This window comes from Thamnophis sirtalis, unplaced genomic scaffold, assembly GCF_051295495.1.
Source record: "Thamnophis sirtalis isolate CommonGarterSnake01/CBP01778 unplaced genomic scaffold, rThaSir2_p1.2 scaffold_4, whole genome shotgun sequence".
NCBI classification, from domain to species: domain Eukaryota; kingdom Metazoa; phylum Chordata; class Lepidosauria; order Squamata; family Natricidae; genus Thamnophis; species Thamnophis sirtalis.
This window is the reverse complement of record NW_028261384.1, coordinates 95,597,207-95,610,093: the sequence shown is the minus strand read 5'-3', so window position 1 is coordinate 95,610,093 and position 12,887 is coordinate 95,597,207. Positions and strand designations below refer to the sequence as shown.

At 37.5% G+C, this 12,887-nt stretch overlaps 1 protein-coding gene across 8 annotated transcripts in view; it reads right to left on the bottom strand.

Moving 5' to 3' along the window:
• The window catches only part of RARA (retinoic acid receptor alpha), a 210,237-nt gene that overhangs the window by 128,819 nt on the left and 68,531 nt on the right, over positions 1–12,887 (bottom strand). For all 8 annotated transcript variants that reach the window (XM_014073973.2, XM_014073996.2, XM_087713488.1 and 5 more), the window contains one exon: positions 6,449–6,936. In XM_014073973.2, the coding sequence (XP_013929448.2) occupies positions 6,449–6,623 (175 nt within the window). In that variant the 5' untranslated portion in view covers positions 6,624–6,936. The remainder of the gene's footprint in view (positions 1–6,448; positions 6,937–12,887) is intronic.

The following is a 12,887-nucleotide window of genomic DNA, read 5'->3' as shown; positions in this document are numbered from 1 at the left end:
ACCATCATTTTGGTAATATCTAAAAACTTTATTTTCCCAAGCCTTTTTGCTGGCAGTAGTTATATTTTAATCCTTTGTTTTGAGTTTATATGGTGATTTTATTTTGCCTTTTATTTGATTTTATCATATACATTTTAGTCATTTTTAGTATAGTATTTCAGTATATTTTATTGTAAATCATGGAGAGAGCTTCAGTTACTCAGCAGTTTAAACATTTTAGTAAATAAAATAGTTGTTTGGAAATAAATTCGTTACCAAACAGGAATAATTAAAGATTACTTAGCATACCCATTTAATTCAGTTCAATTCCTCCCTTCATAAATTAGGGTTCGTGCTCACAAATTTCCTATGAAGGGGGAAGAGCACAACCATGTCTGAAGTATTTTCAGTGTTTAAGAAAGAACCAGAGGAAAAAGTACAGGAATTGTGTGGTCTTTTTTTAAAAAGATAAATTTTAAAGCACAGGTGCCAAGTTGCTTGGCAACTTTAAAACTCCCAGAATTCCCCAGTCCACCAGCCATTTAAAGCATGGCTAGCTGTGGAATTCTGGAAATTGAAGACCACAAGTCTTAAAGTTGCGAAGATTGGATACCCCTACTTTAGAGAGTAATAAAACATTTCTTAATAGCTACCCCAACTTTGCGCTAGATCACATTTTATCATAATACAGGAATCCTCAGCACAAATCCATGTTCTAAGTCTCTCCAGTCCTCACCTTCAGGCAAAATGGTTGAACCCGACTATTTGGGATACTATACTCACCCTGTGTTGTGGAAGTCTAGTTCGAGACATTGGAGACAATGGGCTTCAATAACCTTATGTTGAGGAAATATTCTTAAACTGCGCATATAAGCCAACTTTTTTATTACAATAACCCTCCCCACAAAAAAGAAAGAACTTTCCAGCTTCAAAAGATGTTGACCATTCAGTTTACTTCAATCCTATGAAGTGAAAAGGCCCAACTTCTGCAGAAACATGAAAGTTCACACCTCATTGTTTCACAAAAGGGCCTGGTACTTTTAACTGAAGAGTTTAACTTGAAAAGATATGGCAATACTTTACCAGCCAGAATTTAAGTCTGATTTCCAATTCTTAAGAGATACATTATAGCAAAACCGTTTTACATAGCTTTTTGTTGTCTCATAATTATTTGCTGGAAGAATAAACAAATTTACATATTGTAGTTGTTGTCTATAGGTTTCAGAATCCTATCTTATTTTGTGCAAGTAGCCTTGTTTTCACATTTATTTACAGCCTAAATAAATGCAGAATTTGAAAGATATCAATTAAAAATAAAACTTCTATGTAATTATCACAAGGGGGAACTGTTCTATAAAATATGCTACCGTACAAGTTTACATTTTTCTATTACCAATATATGGAGGGGAAATGGATATCAACAGATAGAGTAACATATCGAGATCTGAAGGATCAGAAGATATTTTCAATGAAAAACTGAGTCTATGAACAAAAACTCATACAAACATTTTAACTAATTATTGGGATTAGAAACATTTTTAAACAATAATAGTCAAAGTCAAGGTAGAATACAAAAAAAATTCTGGGATATGCATAATTTTAATATTTTGCAAGAAATGTTCCTGCTTTTGAAAAACATGAATTTCCTCAAATTAAGAACGCTCACCAAGCGACAATGTGCATGTGGTATGTGGTATAGCAATTATGCCACAGCAAAGTGAATAGAAACACATGAAATTCAACTTTATTTTTAAAACAAGCTACTTAAAGCTAGTTTTAAAAAACAAAAGAAAAACAGATCTCAAGAATTACACTAATGCATGTTAATTATACTGGGTTTTGGTGTAAGTTCTAAACCTTATTCACTGAAAATGCAGCACTTGTTCAGCTCTTAAATATAATTCCTTTTTGTCACAATGATGTTCCTATATTTTCCTCAGCTGCATCACCAGATATATTAAGAGATGCAGCTTATGACAAAACCAGAGACCTTTTAAGAAGCATAGGGTTTCAATAGCAAGCAAAATTGAATTCTGCATAAGGTTGTCTCCAGGTTAGTGGACCAGAGATTATCATGACAGAACCATAAAGAAATCTTTATATTTTTGTTTCAAATATGGAGGGGAGGGGCTCCTAACACAAGGATATATATTTGGGTCACATTCATGTGACACAAATAAATTAATTGAATGCATCAAGAACATTATCTGGCAGCATTATTGCCTCAGTTTGCCATTCCCTTTTCCAGGATTTTTTCTTCCAAGTCTAGAATTCCCAGGTAGATCCCCCACAAGATTGACTCCTGCTTATTTTCCAAGTTCAGCTAAGTGTTGCCAGCTGTTGAGAAAGGTAAAGACACCCTCAAATTAAGCTCAACTGGGTGTGACTATATAGGTAATATAAGGAAATGGTTTCCCCAGGACTGGTTTTTTTTATTTTCTAGATTAGCCTACAACCCTGGTTTCTTGATAATCTTCCATCCAAGTGCCAAGCAATTCCAACCTTACTTAATTTTTCAAGATTGGTCATATAATTAAGAAATTTTGTGGCTGGGAATTGAAGTAATATTAAATTGTAAATGAATTTTTATACAGAGATTTTCAACTGAAATGAAAAAACACCAGATGGAATAGGACAGTATACCAATAGCTTTCCTTTCTACCCAGCTTGATACACTCCACAGTTTGTTGTGCTCTTGTTCTACAACAAATAAAACATTAGAAGCAGTACTGAAATTATAACTAGGATAATGTAATGACTTAAGCTCATTGTCGAGACTCCTATAAATATGATCTGGTAACGTTTGGCATCAATTCTATTTTTTCACAGTAAGAGTCAGGTATGTTCTGTACAGTGAACAAAATGAAGACATAAAATGCAAAATCAAGTGAAAGAAAGAAGATTGACAAAGTCAAGTTTCCAATAAAAACCTCATCACCAATAGATAAGACATAACTGTGTCAGAGCTTCAGTAATATCCTTGGTCCAGCGCCTGTGGAAAAAGCTAGGTTATTCATTGCCTTCCTGAAGACAAGTATGGTTGGGGCCATCCACATCTTCGGAGGAAGCCTGTTTCATAAGGCAGGCACCATGAATATTTCCAATATTTACTACTGTGTTTCCCCGAAAGTAGGACAGGGTCTTATTTTCTTTTGACTCCCGAAATAAGCACTTGGCCTTATTTTCAGGGAGGTCTTATTATTTTTGAGGTGCAGGAGGCGACGAGCATAATCACCTCATGGCTGGTGCTGTGTTGCAATATTTTCAGGGAGGGCTCATTTTCAGGGGAGGGCTCATTTTAGCGCATGCCCCCAAAAGCCTGATAGGGCTTATTATCTGGGGAGGTCTTATTTTGAGGAAAACAGGGTAGGTGACATCCCTTTACCAAAGGGACTCAAAAGAATGTGTAATCATTGTGGATAGGTGAGTCAGCAAATAATCTGAATCTATAATGTAGGGCTTTAAAGTGACAACCACAGTTTGAATTTCTCTGGTTGCTTTTATGGCTGTTTTCAAAGATGCATTTCTCATATACATTATACTGTATCATGCTACACTGTATTCTACAATTCTCATTTCAGAACCTATACCCATAAGGAGAAGTGTTGCAGTAAATGTGCAAAACACTGGTATCATGATGGGCATATACTGTACCAATCTATCTTCAAGTAATGTGCCCTCTTGTTTGGGACATTTCAAAACTCCTGAAGAGGATTCCTGCAGAATATAACTCAGGAACTCTCTATTTTTAATTCAAGTGATAGTGGGAAGAATGGTCTGGAGAACTAATATTTTCTGTTTCCCATGAACAGAATCAGTTCTGATGCACATTTTTACTCCATTTGTCATACTCCATTTTGGAGTATGACGCACCGGTGCACCAAGGTTTTGAAGAGGCAAATTTTTAAAAAAAGTAGGTAGGTAGATAGAGGAATAGAGAGGGAGAGAAAGAGAAAGAAATACAGTATGTGGGTAGGGAGAGAGAGAGAGGTAGGTAGATAAAAGGATAGAGATAGAGAGAAATAGAGAGAGAGAAATAGAGTAGTGAGGGAGGGAGAGAGTGTGTGTAGGTAGGTAAGTAGAGAGATAGAGAGAGAAATAGAAAGAGAGAGAGAGAGAGAGAAATACAGTAGGTAGGTAGTAGGGAGAGAGTGAGAGAGTAGGTAGGTTGGTAGGGAGAGGGAGAGGGAGGGAGAGAGAGAGAGAAATACAGTAGATAGGTAGGGAGAAAGAGAGAGAGTAAGTAAGTTGGTAGATAGAGGGATAGAGAGGGAAGAAGAGAGAGAGAGAAGGTAGGTACATAGGTAGATAGAGGGGGGAGAGACAGAAATAGGAAGGGGGAGAGAGAGAGAGAGAGAGTAGGTAAGTAGGTAGATAGAGGAATAAAGTGAGGGGGGAGAAATACAGTAGGTAGGTAGGGGGGGGAGAGAGAGAGAGAGAGAGAGAGAGAGAGAGAGAGAGAGAGAGAGAGAAGGTGGGTAGGTAGATATTTTCAGGTATATTTATCCATGTGCTGGAGAAGGAAATTGCTGACAATCTGCAGCACCTAAGACTTTTTTTCTGCTGGCACAGCACTTGATCAATGTAATTCTCATCAATCAGTTAAAGAGCTTTCCAAAAGGGGAAAAAAAGTTTTTGCACTCTGTAAACCTCCCAAAAATGGCCCGTTTTTCACAAAAACGGGCCCATTTTTTAAAAAAATGCATGAATAGCCTTGGGGGGGCTTGCAGAGTACTCCTGTAGGGGGAATGAGCAAAAAACAAGCCATTTTTCATGCAAATTGGCTCATTTTTGTCAAAGAAATTGCACCTATAGTCTTATGGAGACTTATAGAGTGCTGCTGGGGGCTGGGGGGCAAAAAACGGCCCTTTTTTTGCTCACTTCTGCTCTCCCCAGCCCCCAGGAGCTCTCTGAAAACATACATAAGGGTACGCATGACCATTTTGGTGAAGGGGCAGGACTTCGGGGGGCAAAAAATGCTGTATTTGGTGTATAAGAAGCACCCAGATTTTCAGCCTCTTTTTTGAGGAAAAAAGATGTGTCTTATACTCTGAAAAATACAGTAGATACTGAGTTTTTCTTACAGCAGAACTAAAAATGCTAAATAACTGTCTAGGCTGTACAAAATAACTTGGAAAACCTTCTTCACCATCATGACTTCTTATGGCCACACACTAAAACTGAAATTAATTTATCTAAAATAGCTAACTCCAGTTCTGTCTGTGAAAGTTCTTATTTCTAAACTTCTCAAACTCAGATTTGTACTACATTTTGACCCCTTGAGCTTTTAAATTGTAAACTCAAGTATCTTTAATTTGTCCTAACCCCCTTCCCAAAAGTTACGTCATTCCTTGTTCTTAAGAGGAACCAAGCATGAGAAACAAGTACTTGCCCAAAATTGCTCAAGAAGAGAATGACAGAGCAAGGTTCAAAATGAAGTCACCAAGACTGCCAACTACAGTTTATTCCCTTCTGTAACAAATGGGGCAATCACACTTTAGCGTGGTTGCATACAGAAATGAACATGAATTGGTTTTGACATAGCATTCAAGATTAACTTTGTTTGTCAGATATGAATTCAGCAATTCTTAGCCTAACTTGACCCAGTGTTGTTATGAGTTCACATCATTTTTTCAATATCTTTGTAGAAAAAGTGAGATAAAAAGAATAGATACGATTTCAGGATGGGTGTGGAAAAAGAAAACTAACTATTTAGCAATAGTGCTTGTTCTGTTGTGTATACCAATTACTGTGTATCTGTAAGAAAACTTGAATGTCAATACCAAGTATCTAATTTATAAAAACTAACAGTTTCAAACACATTTTGAAGCTGAAGAAATTCCTAAACCTGATAAAAAAGCTTCAAAAGGTATGTGATAAGTCACCTAACCATTGATTTGATAAACAAATGGCCACATATATTTTTGTTTAATTAGGAAATTGTGAAATAATACCCTAGAATATTGCAGAATTTAATTAAACAGTATACATAAAAAGTTTGAAATTAAAAAATAAGACAGCATTTCAAATGTAGCATCCAGGAAGTATGTCAAGCTTTAAAAAACATGCACACTAGTAGAAATAATACCGCTAAGACCCATTTTGGAGTTCCTAGATGAGGAAGACAATACAGCTCAGGATCTCAAAAGTGTGGGAAAATCAAAAATAGCTTGTATAGCTCACAATCCCCTCCGCAAGTTGTCACCTGAATTGTAACAGAACAGAGCACTTATGAAATACATTGGTCAATGATCACTTTTGCTTAATTCAACAAAAAAAGGATGTGCTTGTACCGAATATTGTGATGGTTTTTTTCAAATCTGCTCTAAACACAGTAAGAGCCTCTTCATCTTAAGTGTGCATCATCCCACATCTGCTCTAACACACAGTAAGAGCCACTTCATCCTAAATGTGCATCATCCCACATTCTCCCCTACTAACCACTTAGCTCCTGAATTTGGTTACTTACTAGCTGGTGAAGGTGTACTGTACCCACTGACTGGCAGCTGGTGTTGCATTCCAGGAAGAGTTCCTGGAGGTGAGAGGCCTCCAATCATGTGGGGAAAGAAGAAATAGTGAGGAACTGGGTAGCTGCTGAGATGTCCACTCCCTGGTGTAGAACAGGAGCTACTGTTGCTTGCCATGGCTGCACAATCCACAGGCCTGATCCTTGATTAAAAAAAACATTCACATAAGGGCTGAATGCAGAGCACTTGATATAGAGGAGCAGTCCAGAATCGTCAAAACTTGATGCAAAATCAGTGTAATTTCCCCTTGCCTTGGGGTTCAGGCCAAGATTAAGCAGAAGAAATATGTTCAGTCCTCCAGAAAATTCCCCAGGCAAGCAGAGTGGGTCCTCAAGATTTCAAAAATATTTCAGAAATCTTTGGGAATAGAACTTCTAAAAGAAGCATGTGGGAGAAGCTGCAAGGTCCTCGGCACAAGGTGGTGATAGAACTGTAGAAAGAGAAAGGCAAGAGTAAGCAAAGATGCAAGAGTCTACATTACAAAATCAGACTGTATTCGAATGATTAACAGTCATAAAGAAATGACTTTTTTCCAAACAGGATTGTAGCCAGAACTTGTGTGTGTGTGTGTGTGTGTGTGTGTGTGCGCGCGCGCGCACCAACATACCAACATACACACACACACACACATACACACATATACATATATATATATGTATTGTGCCACAAATGGAATGTATATGTGTGTGTGTGTGTGTGTGTGTGTGTGTGTGTGTGTGTGTGTGTGTGTGTGTGATATTTGTGCTGATAATGGAAGCAGTTAGCTTCCTCCCATAATTGGGGCTTACCAGGGGTTGTGACTTTAAGTATATATACACATACACACACACATACACACACACACACACACACACACACACATCAACATTAACATAAATATTACAATGTTGGAAAACATTTCTGTTTATATGAGACTTCAATTCACATTTTATCTTGTAATCAATATAGATTTATTTGGCATTTACATATAAATAAATAAATAAATATATTTCATTTATTTTTATTTTTTTATAAAGAGCATGCACCAATAGATAGATGGCTAATATATTCCACATTATTCCTGTTGGACAATTTAAGGAAGTAAAAGAGAAGTTTGTTTTCTGCTATTGTACAAAATAAAAAAATAAAATAAAATTCCATTATCCTGACAACGACTTACATTCCAGTGTTGATTTTTTTGCCAGTATGCTAAAGTTTGGTCCTTAAAAATTTTTTTAGGCCCTTGGTGCTTTTATTAGGTACACTTAATCCACACAGAATAAAGATAATTATTTAACAGGTATTGCTAAAAATATATGTAATATTAAAAAGAGTATAAATTAAAGTGGTGTAATATTTTTACTTACAGCCATAACAAAATATATTTAACCATACTAAATTATTTAGCAAAGAGAAAAGTTAAGAAAACTTTAAATTGAGCAAACTCCATCTTACCTATTGTGATTCTTAATTTAATGCTGCTGGCAAACATAACTGCCAAAGCTATTACAGGAGCACAACTATCACATAGAGCTATTGGGAGAAGAAGAGACACACTCTGCGACTTTCTGACCTCAGTCAAGTAATTGGGATTAAAGTCAGGAAGAAGGATCTACCAGAATTTGAGGGGAAATTCAAATCATGGTCAACTCCTGCTGCCAAATTATATTTGGTTCCTTCATTCCACTGCATATGAGTATAATTTCTTCTTTGGCTTTCTTGCCAGTCAGCCCTGCTATCAACACCATGCCTCGCCCCTATTCTCTCCACCATCCCCCACCCCCACTTAATTACCACAAGAGACCATTTATCGCTCTCCCTTGACAGGAGGTGACAGGTAGCCCAGCCCCTCCAGACAAATGAGTTGGAGGTCGGAAGGTTTGGCTACCTGCTGCCCTTGCCTTACCATAAATCATGGGAGGGGGAACAGAATGGAACACAGGACACTAAAGGAAATGCTGATTAATGAAAAACAAAATAAAAGACCTCTCTGCTTTCCCCTTCCTGAAAGAAACAGATGAAGGAAAGTAATTCCAATAGAAGTCTGAATCGAAATTGGAAGTCTGAACTGAAATTAGGGGGGGGGGGGGCAAGCCTTACCACCCTAACTGTAGTCTACCACTTCCATAAAAAAACTATGCTCTATTTCCTTTATCTCATGCCTAAGGGAGGAAATATAAAATTGTCTTTCTCACAAAAGCACAGCATACATTACTGGGAAGTTCTCTTCAGATCCAGCTGACATGGAGTTCTTGTGAGGCTCTTGAACATTTTAACTGGAGTTTATAAGAAAAAGTGCCAGGGGACAAAGGCAACCCCTCAGATTGACTGTCCATCTACTTTGTTGTTTCACACCATCAAGTGCACTTCTATCCCCATTCATGTATTTATACAATATCCTAAATCATGCAGAGGTTTATTTGGTCTTACATGAGGAGGTTATGCAAATACAACCTATTATTGGCAATTCAATAAATTATCAGCAAAAATGATTTACAATAGTGTGCTAAATTAATCAAACTTTTGACTCCAAATCTCAGCTTAGTTACATATTGCTATTTCACACTACTGCACACGGATGACTTAAAATTTCTCAAAACTCTTCCATGCTTGGAGTTAGTAATGGGATAGCTGAGAATTTGCTAACCTATTTTTTTTTTGGGGGGGGGGGAGGTTGACTATAAGTAGCCTGATGTGATAAGATGGTGACTTAGAGACTTCTAGTCCTCCCTTAAAACTGTCTGAGTGATCTGAGTGAGCCAGTTACTCTCTCTCTCAGCCCAACCTACCTCATAAGGCTCTTGTTACAGAGGAAATAAGAAGTGGGAGCATTATGTACAAATAAAAGCAGGGTATAAATCTAATCAATAAATCAATAGTAAAATACAACTGGAATTTAAGAAAAAGAAATGTTTCAGAAATGAAGGCAGGGACTGTATCGCAAGACTCAGGTGGGATTCAGACCTGATTCCCCCCCCCCCCCTTCAAAACGAAAATAGTTAAAAACATTATGCAAAAAGAACTCCCAGGGGTAGATTAGATTACATTCCAATTAAATAGAGATTGGGCATATTTCCAGATGGCTGGACAGCACACTGAAAACAGCAAGGACTGATTCTATTAGAGTCTTACCTTTCCCAGGGCCTAAAAAGTATATTTTGCCCTGGGAAGAAGATTTGTTGCAAGGCAGATTTTGCCTCCTTTTGGCCAAGCAAAGTAAGTTGGGCAGCCTCTCTTCTGTCTGACACCAAGAAACAAACATTCAGCCAATTCAGAAAACAGGAAGCATGCCAGCTATAGCCAAGTAAGTGGCAAGATAACAGATTGGAGCCCGAGTCTAGAAGCCATCACTAAAGAAGCAAATCCCACCCCAAAATCATTGATCTCCCTATCACACCTGAAGCTACATTCTTCAGAGATGGCTTCTAACTTCCCAGCCTAAACTTCTGTTATTTCCTGCCTTTCTTTTTATCCAAGTACTAACCAGACGAGTCCTGCTTAGGTTCTGACCCAAACATCTGCTGGGACAGATGCAATGCCACCAATTATTCATTCCATTTACATTAAACTCTATGGCCAAAAGGACTGTTTGATGGTTTACACTTAAAAATAACCACTACGTATTTAGAATGAGCATTCTAACTGCTATCAGCTCAATAAAAAGCCATGAAGTTGCTAGGATCACCTTCCCAAAAGCTTTTGCCAGCCTTCTAAAGGACAACTCAGTTACAGAGCTGTCTTCCTAGATACTGCCTCACAGCCTTCCAGCCTCCAGAGATTGACAGCCACAAATACCATTTATATAATATAAACAGTCTTGGAAACTGGACTAAACAGATAAATAATAATTAAATAAATTAATCAGAGACCATATGATAGCATTTAGGAATACTGTGGTATTGTTTTCTCGTGTTTGGGCTGTTTTTAAGTATTCTATTTTGCTTTTGGTTATGCTGTCCATTGTTTTGAATTCTACTCCCATAAAGCACGTAGAAAGCATTGTTGTGAGAAAGTACAGACATTAAGTTGTAAAGTTAGAGGAACGATTTTCCTCACTATTAATATTTTACCATTGACTCAAAGGAAAATGTAACATTAGGTTTAAAATTTAAAGAGAATAGACATTCTAGAGGATAGTTATACATGCAGCTGTGAAATTACAACATAATAATGATTTGGATAAAAAAGTAAAGGTTTTCCATCGCCAACATGTCCAACTCTAGGGGGCACTGCTCATCTCCATTTCTTAGCCAAGGGAATCAGCATTGTTTGAAGATGCTTCTGTGGTCATGTGGCCAGCACGATTATATGCTGAGATGCACAGAGCCCTGTTACCTTCCAATCAAAGCGGTACATATTTATTTACTTGCATTTTGCATGCTTTTGAACTGCTAGGTTGGCAGGAGTTGCGGTAAGAATGGGAACTCACGCATCACGTGATGCTGATTTGGATAACTTTGCCCTAAAATCCCCTTGAAGGAGGGAAGAGTAATCTGCATGCCATCTTCAATCCTTCTCAACTACTCCTGCAACACTTAGAGGCTAAACATATTAAAACTGCTTATATTTGCACATATATGGTACATCTTAATCCTTAAGAGAGTTCAGTGATAGTGTTAAGGCAGCAGGCTAGAAACCAGAATATCATGAGCTAGAATCCTGCCTTGGGCAAGAGACCAGCTGGGTGTTTTTGGGCCAGTCATTTTCTCTCAGCCCTAGAAAGGAGGAAAGGGTAAAAATCCTGCCAAGACAACTGCAGGATTTTGTCCAGGAGTTGGCAGGAGTCAAAAGTAACTCAAAAAACTCTGTAAGGATACAACCAATGTTATCCTTTACATAAAATTCAAAGATGGCTGCAAGCAACATGAAAGAATTTAGCTATTTTGTAGAAAACTAAAGCAAAGTAATAAAAATCAATATAGCCCCCCCCCCAACTGACAACAGCTGAATTGCCCACTGCTATGGCTTATTGTGGAAAGTGCTTTGCCACCGTGGTAATGGATGAGAGACTAGAAATAGGAACAAACTGCAACCAAGCATGAAGGATACAATAATTCACTAGTGGGACTCTGTATACCCAAAGAGGAGGAAAGAAAGGGAACAAAAGGAGGGAGAAGAGAAAAGAAATGAAAACAGTGTTTTAACAGAGATTGGGGAAGCTATTGGGGAAGAAACAAGAAAGAAAAATAATCGAGTATAGACAAAATACCAACTATATATTATTTTTATTTTAAAAGAACATTTTTTTATTTCAAAGTAGATTGGGGTAACATACTTCATAATTCCATCCTTCCAGATATAACTTCCTTCAACTATTCAGTACCAGGAATGGGATAATTGCTAAAGCTAAAGTATAGTATGAAGTTGAAGGTCTATGAGTTAAATTCTCCCTACAAAGTTTTAACCCCATGAGGTAACATCAAGCTACCCACATGTAAGGAGCTCCAATAAGGATGAAACCAGTGGTCAATGTCATTCAAAATATCTCACAGGATAAATGTGAGTAAAAATAAAGAGGAAAGTGGATGTTAAGTAAGAATCCATATATGACATGATGTAATATCTGTTATCTCTCTGTTCTTAAGGAAAGGTAGATTGTATATATTGTTCTGATAGCTTCATAATTCTATGCAAGGTGGAGTTAAAAGAGGAAGAAGCAGTACACCATGTGTGTAGAAAAGTGCGGAGAAGGAGACTTGTTGGTTTTTAGTTACTTTATTATCCAGGAAACCACAGGAAGAGAAATGATAACTTAGCCAAAGAGCTAGATTAAAGTTAATTATATTACTTTAAAACCTGGGATGCCATCTTAGATATGGCCTGTATTTAATTATTGAACAAAAACTAGAGAATGAGATCAGGAATGATCACATAGGCATGCCACTAACCTTTATTTTGTATCCACTGGATAACTGCTAAACAAAACGCAGAAGAGTTTAAGGAAAGCACAAGAATGAATTAAAGGTTTGCTACGTTGCTTCACTCTTAAATCAACCCACCTCATGTCTTCCTACTGAGTTGCAGCAGTGACAATATACCGTCCACCCTATTACAATTGAAAGACTGATGGTAAAGTAACACCGTCATTGTGTAGAATTGTTGTTAGAGATACCAGCTGACATCCATTTCCATACCAGCTTCAGGCATAATGCCAATCAAGGACTTCCTGTTAGGCCTGCAACCAGCATGTGCCCACCCACAACTTCCCTGTCATCAATTTCAATTCCCAGTATTGCCAGTTTCACTTCTCCACATCAATCAAAGATAGTTTTCAAGACCTACAATCAATGTCTGTGTTGTGTTTTCCAGGTGTTCAAAATAAGCTGTACTAATGACCCTATTCAGGTAGAGAAAGGGATCCAAATACTGAACAGAAACCACAATTCAGATAATACAACATGC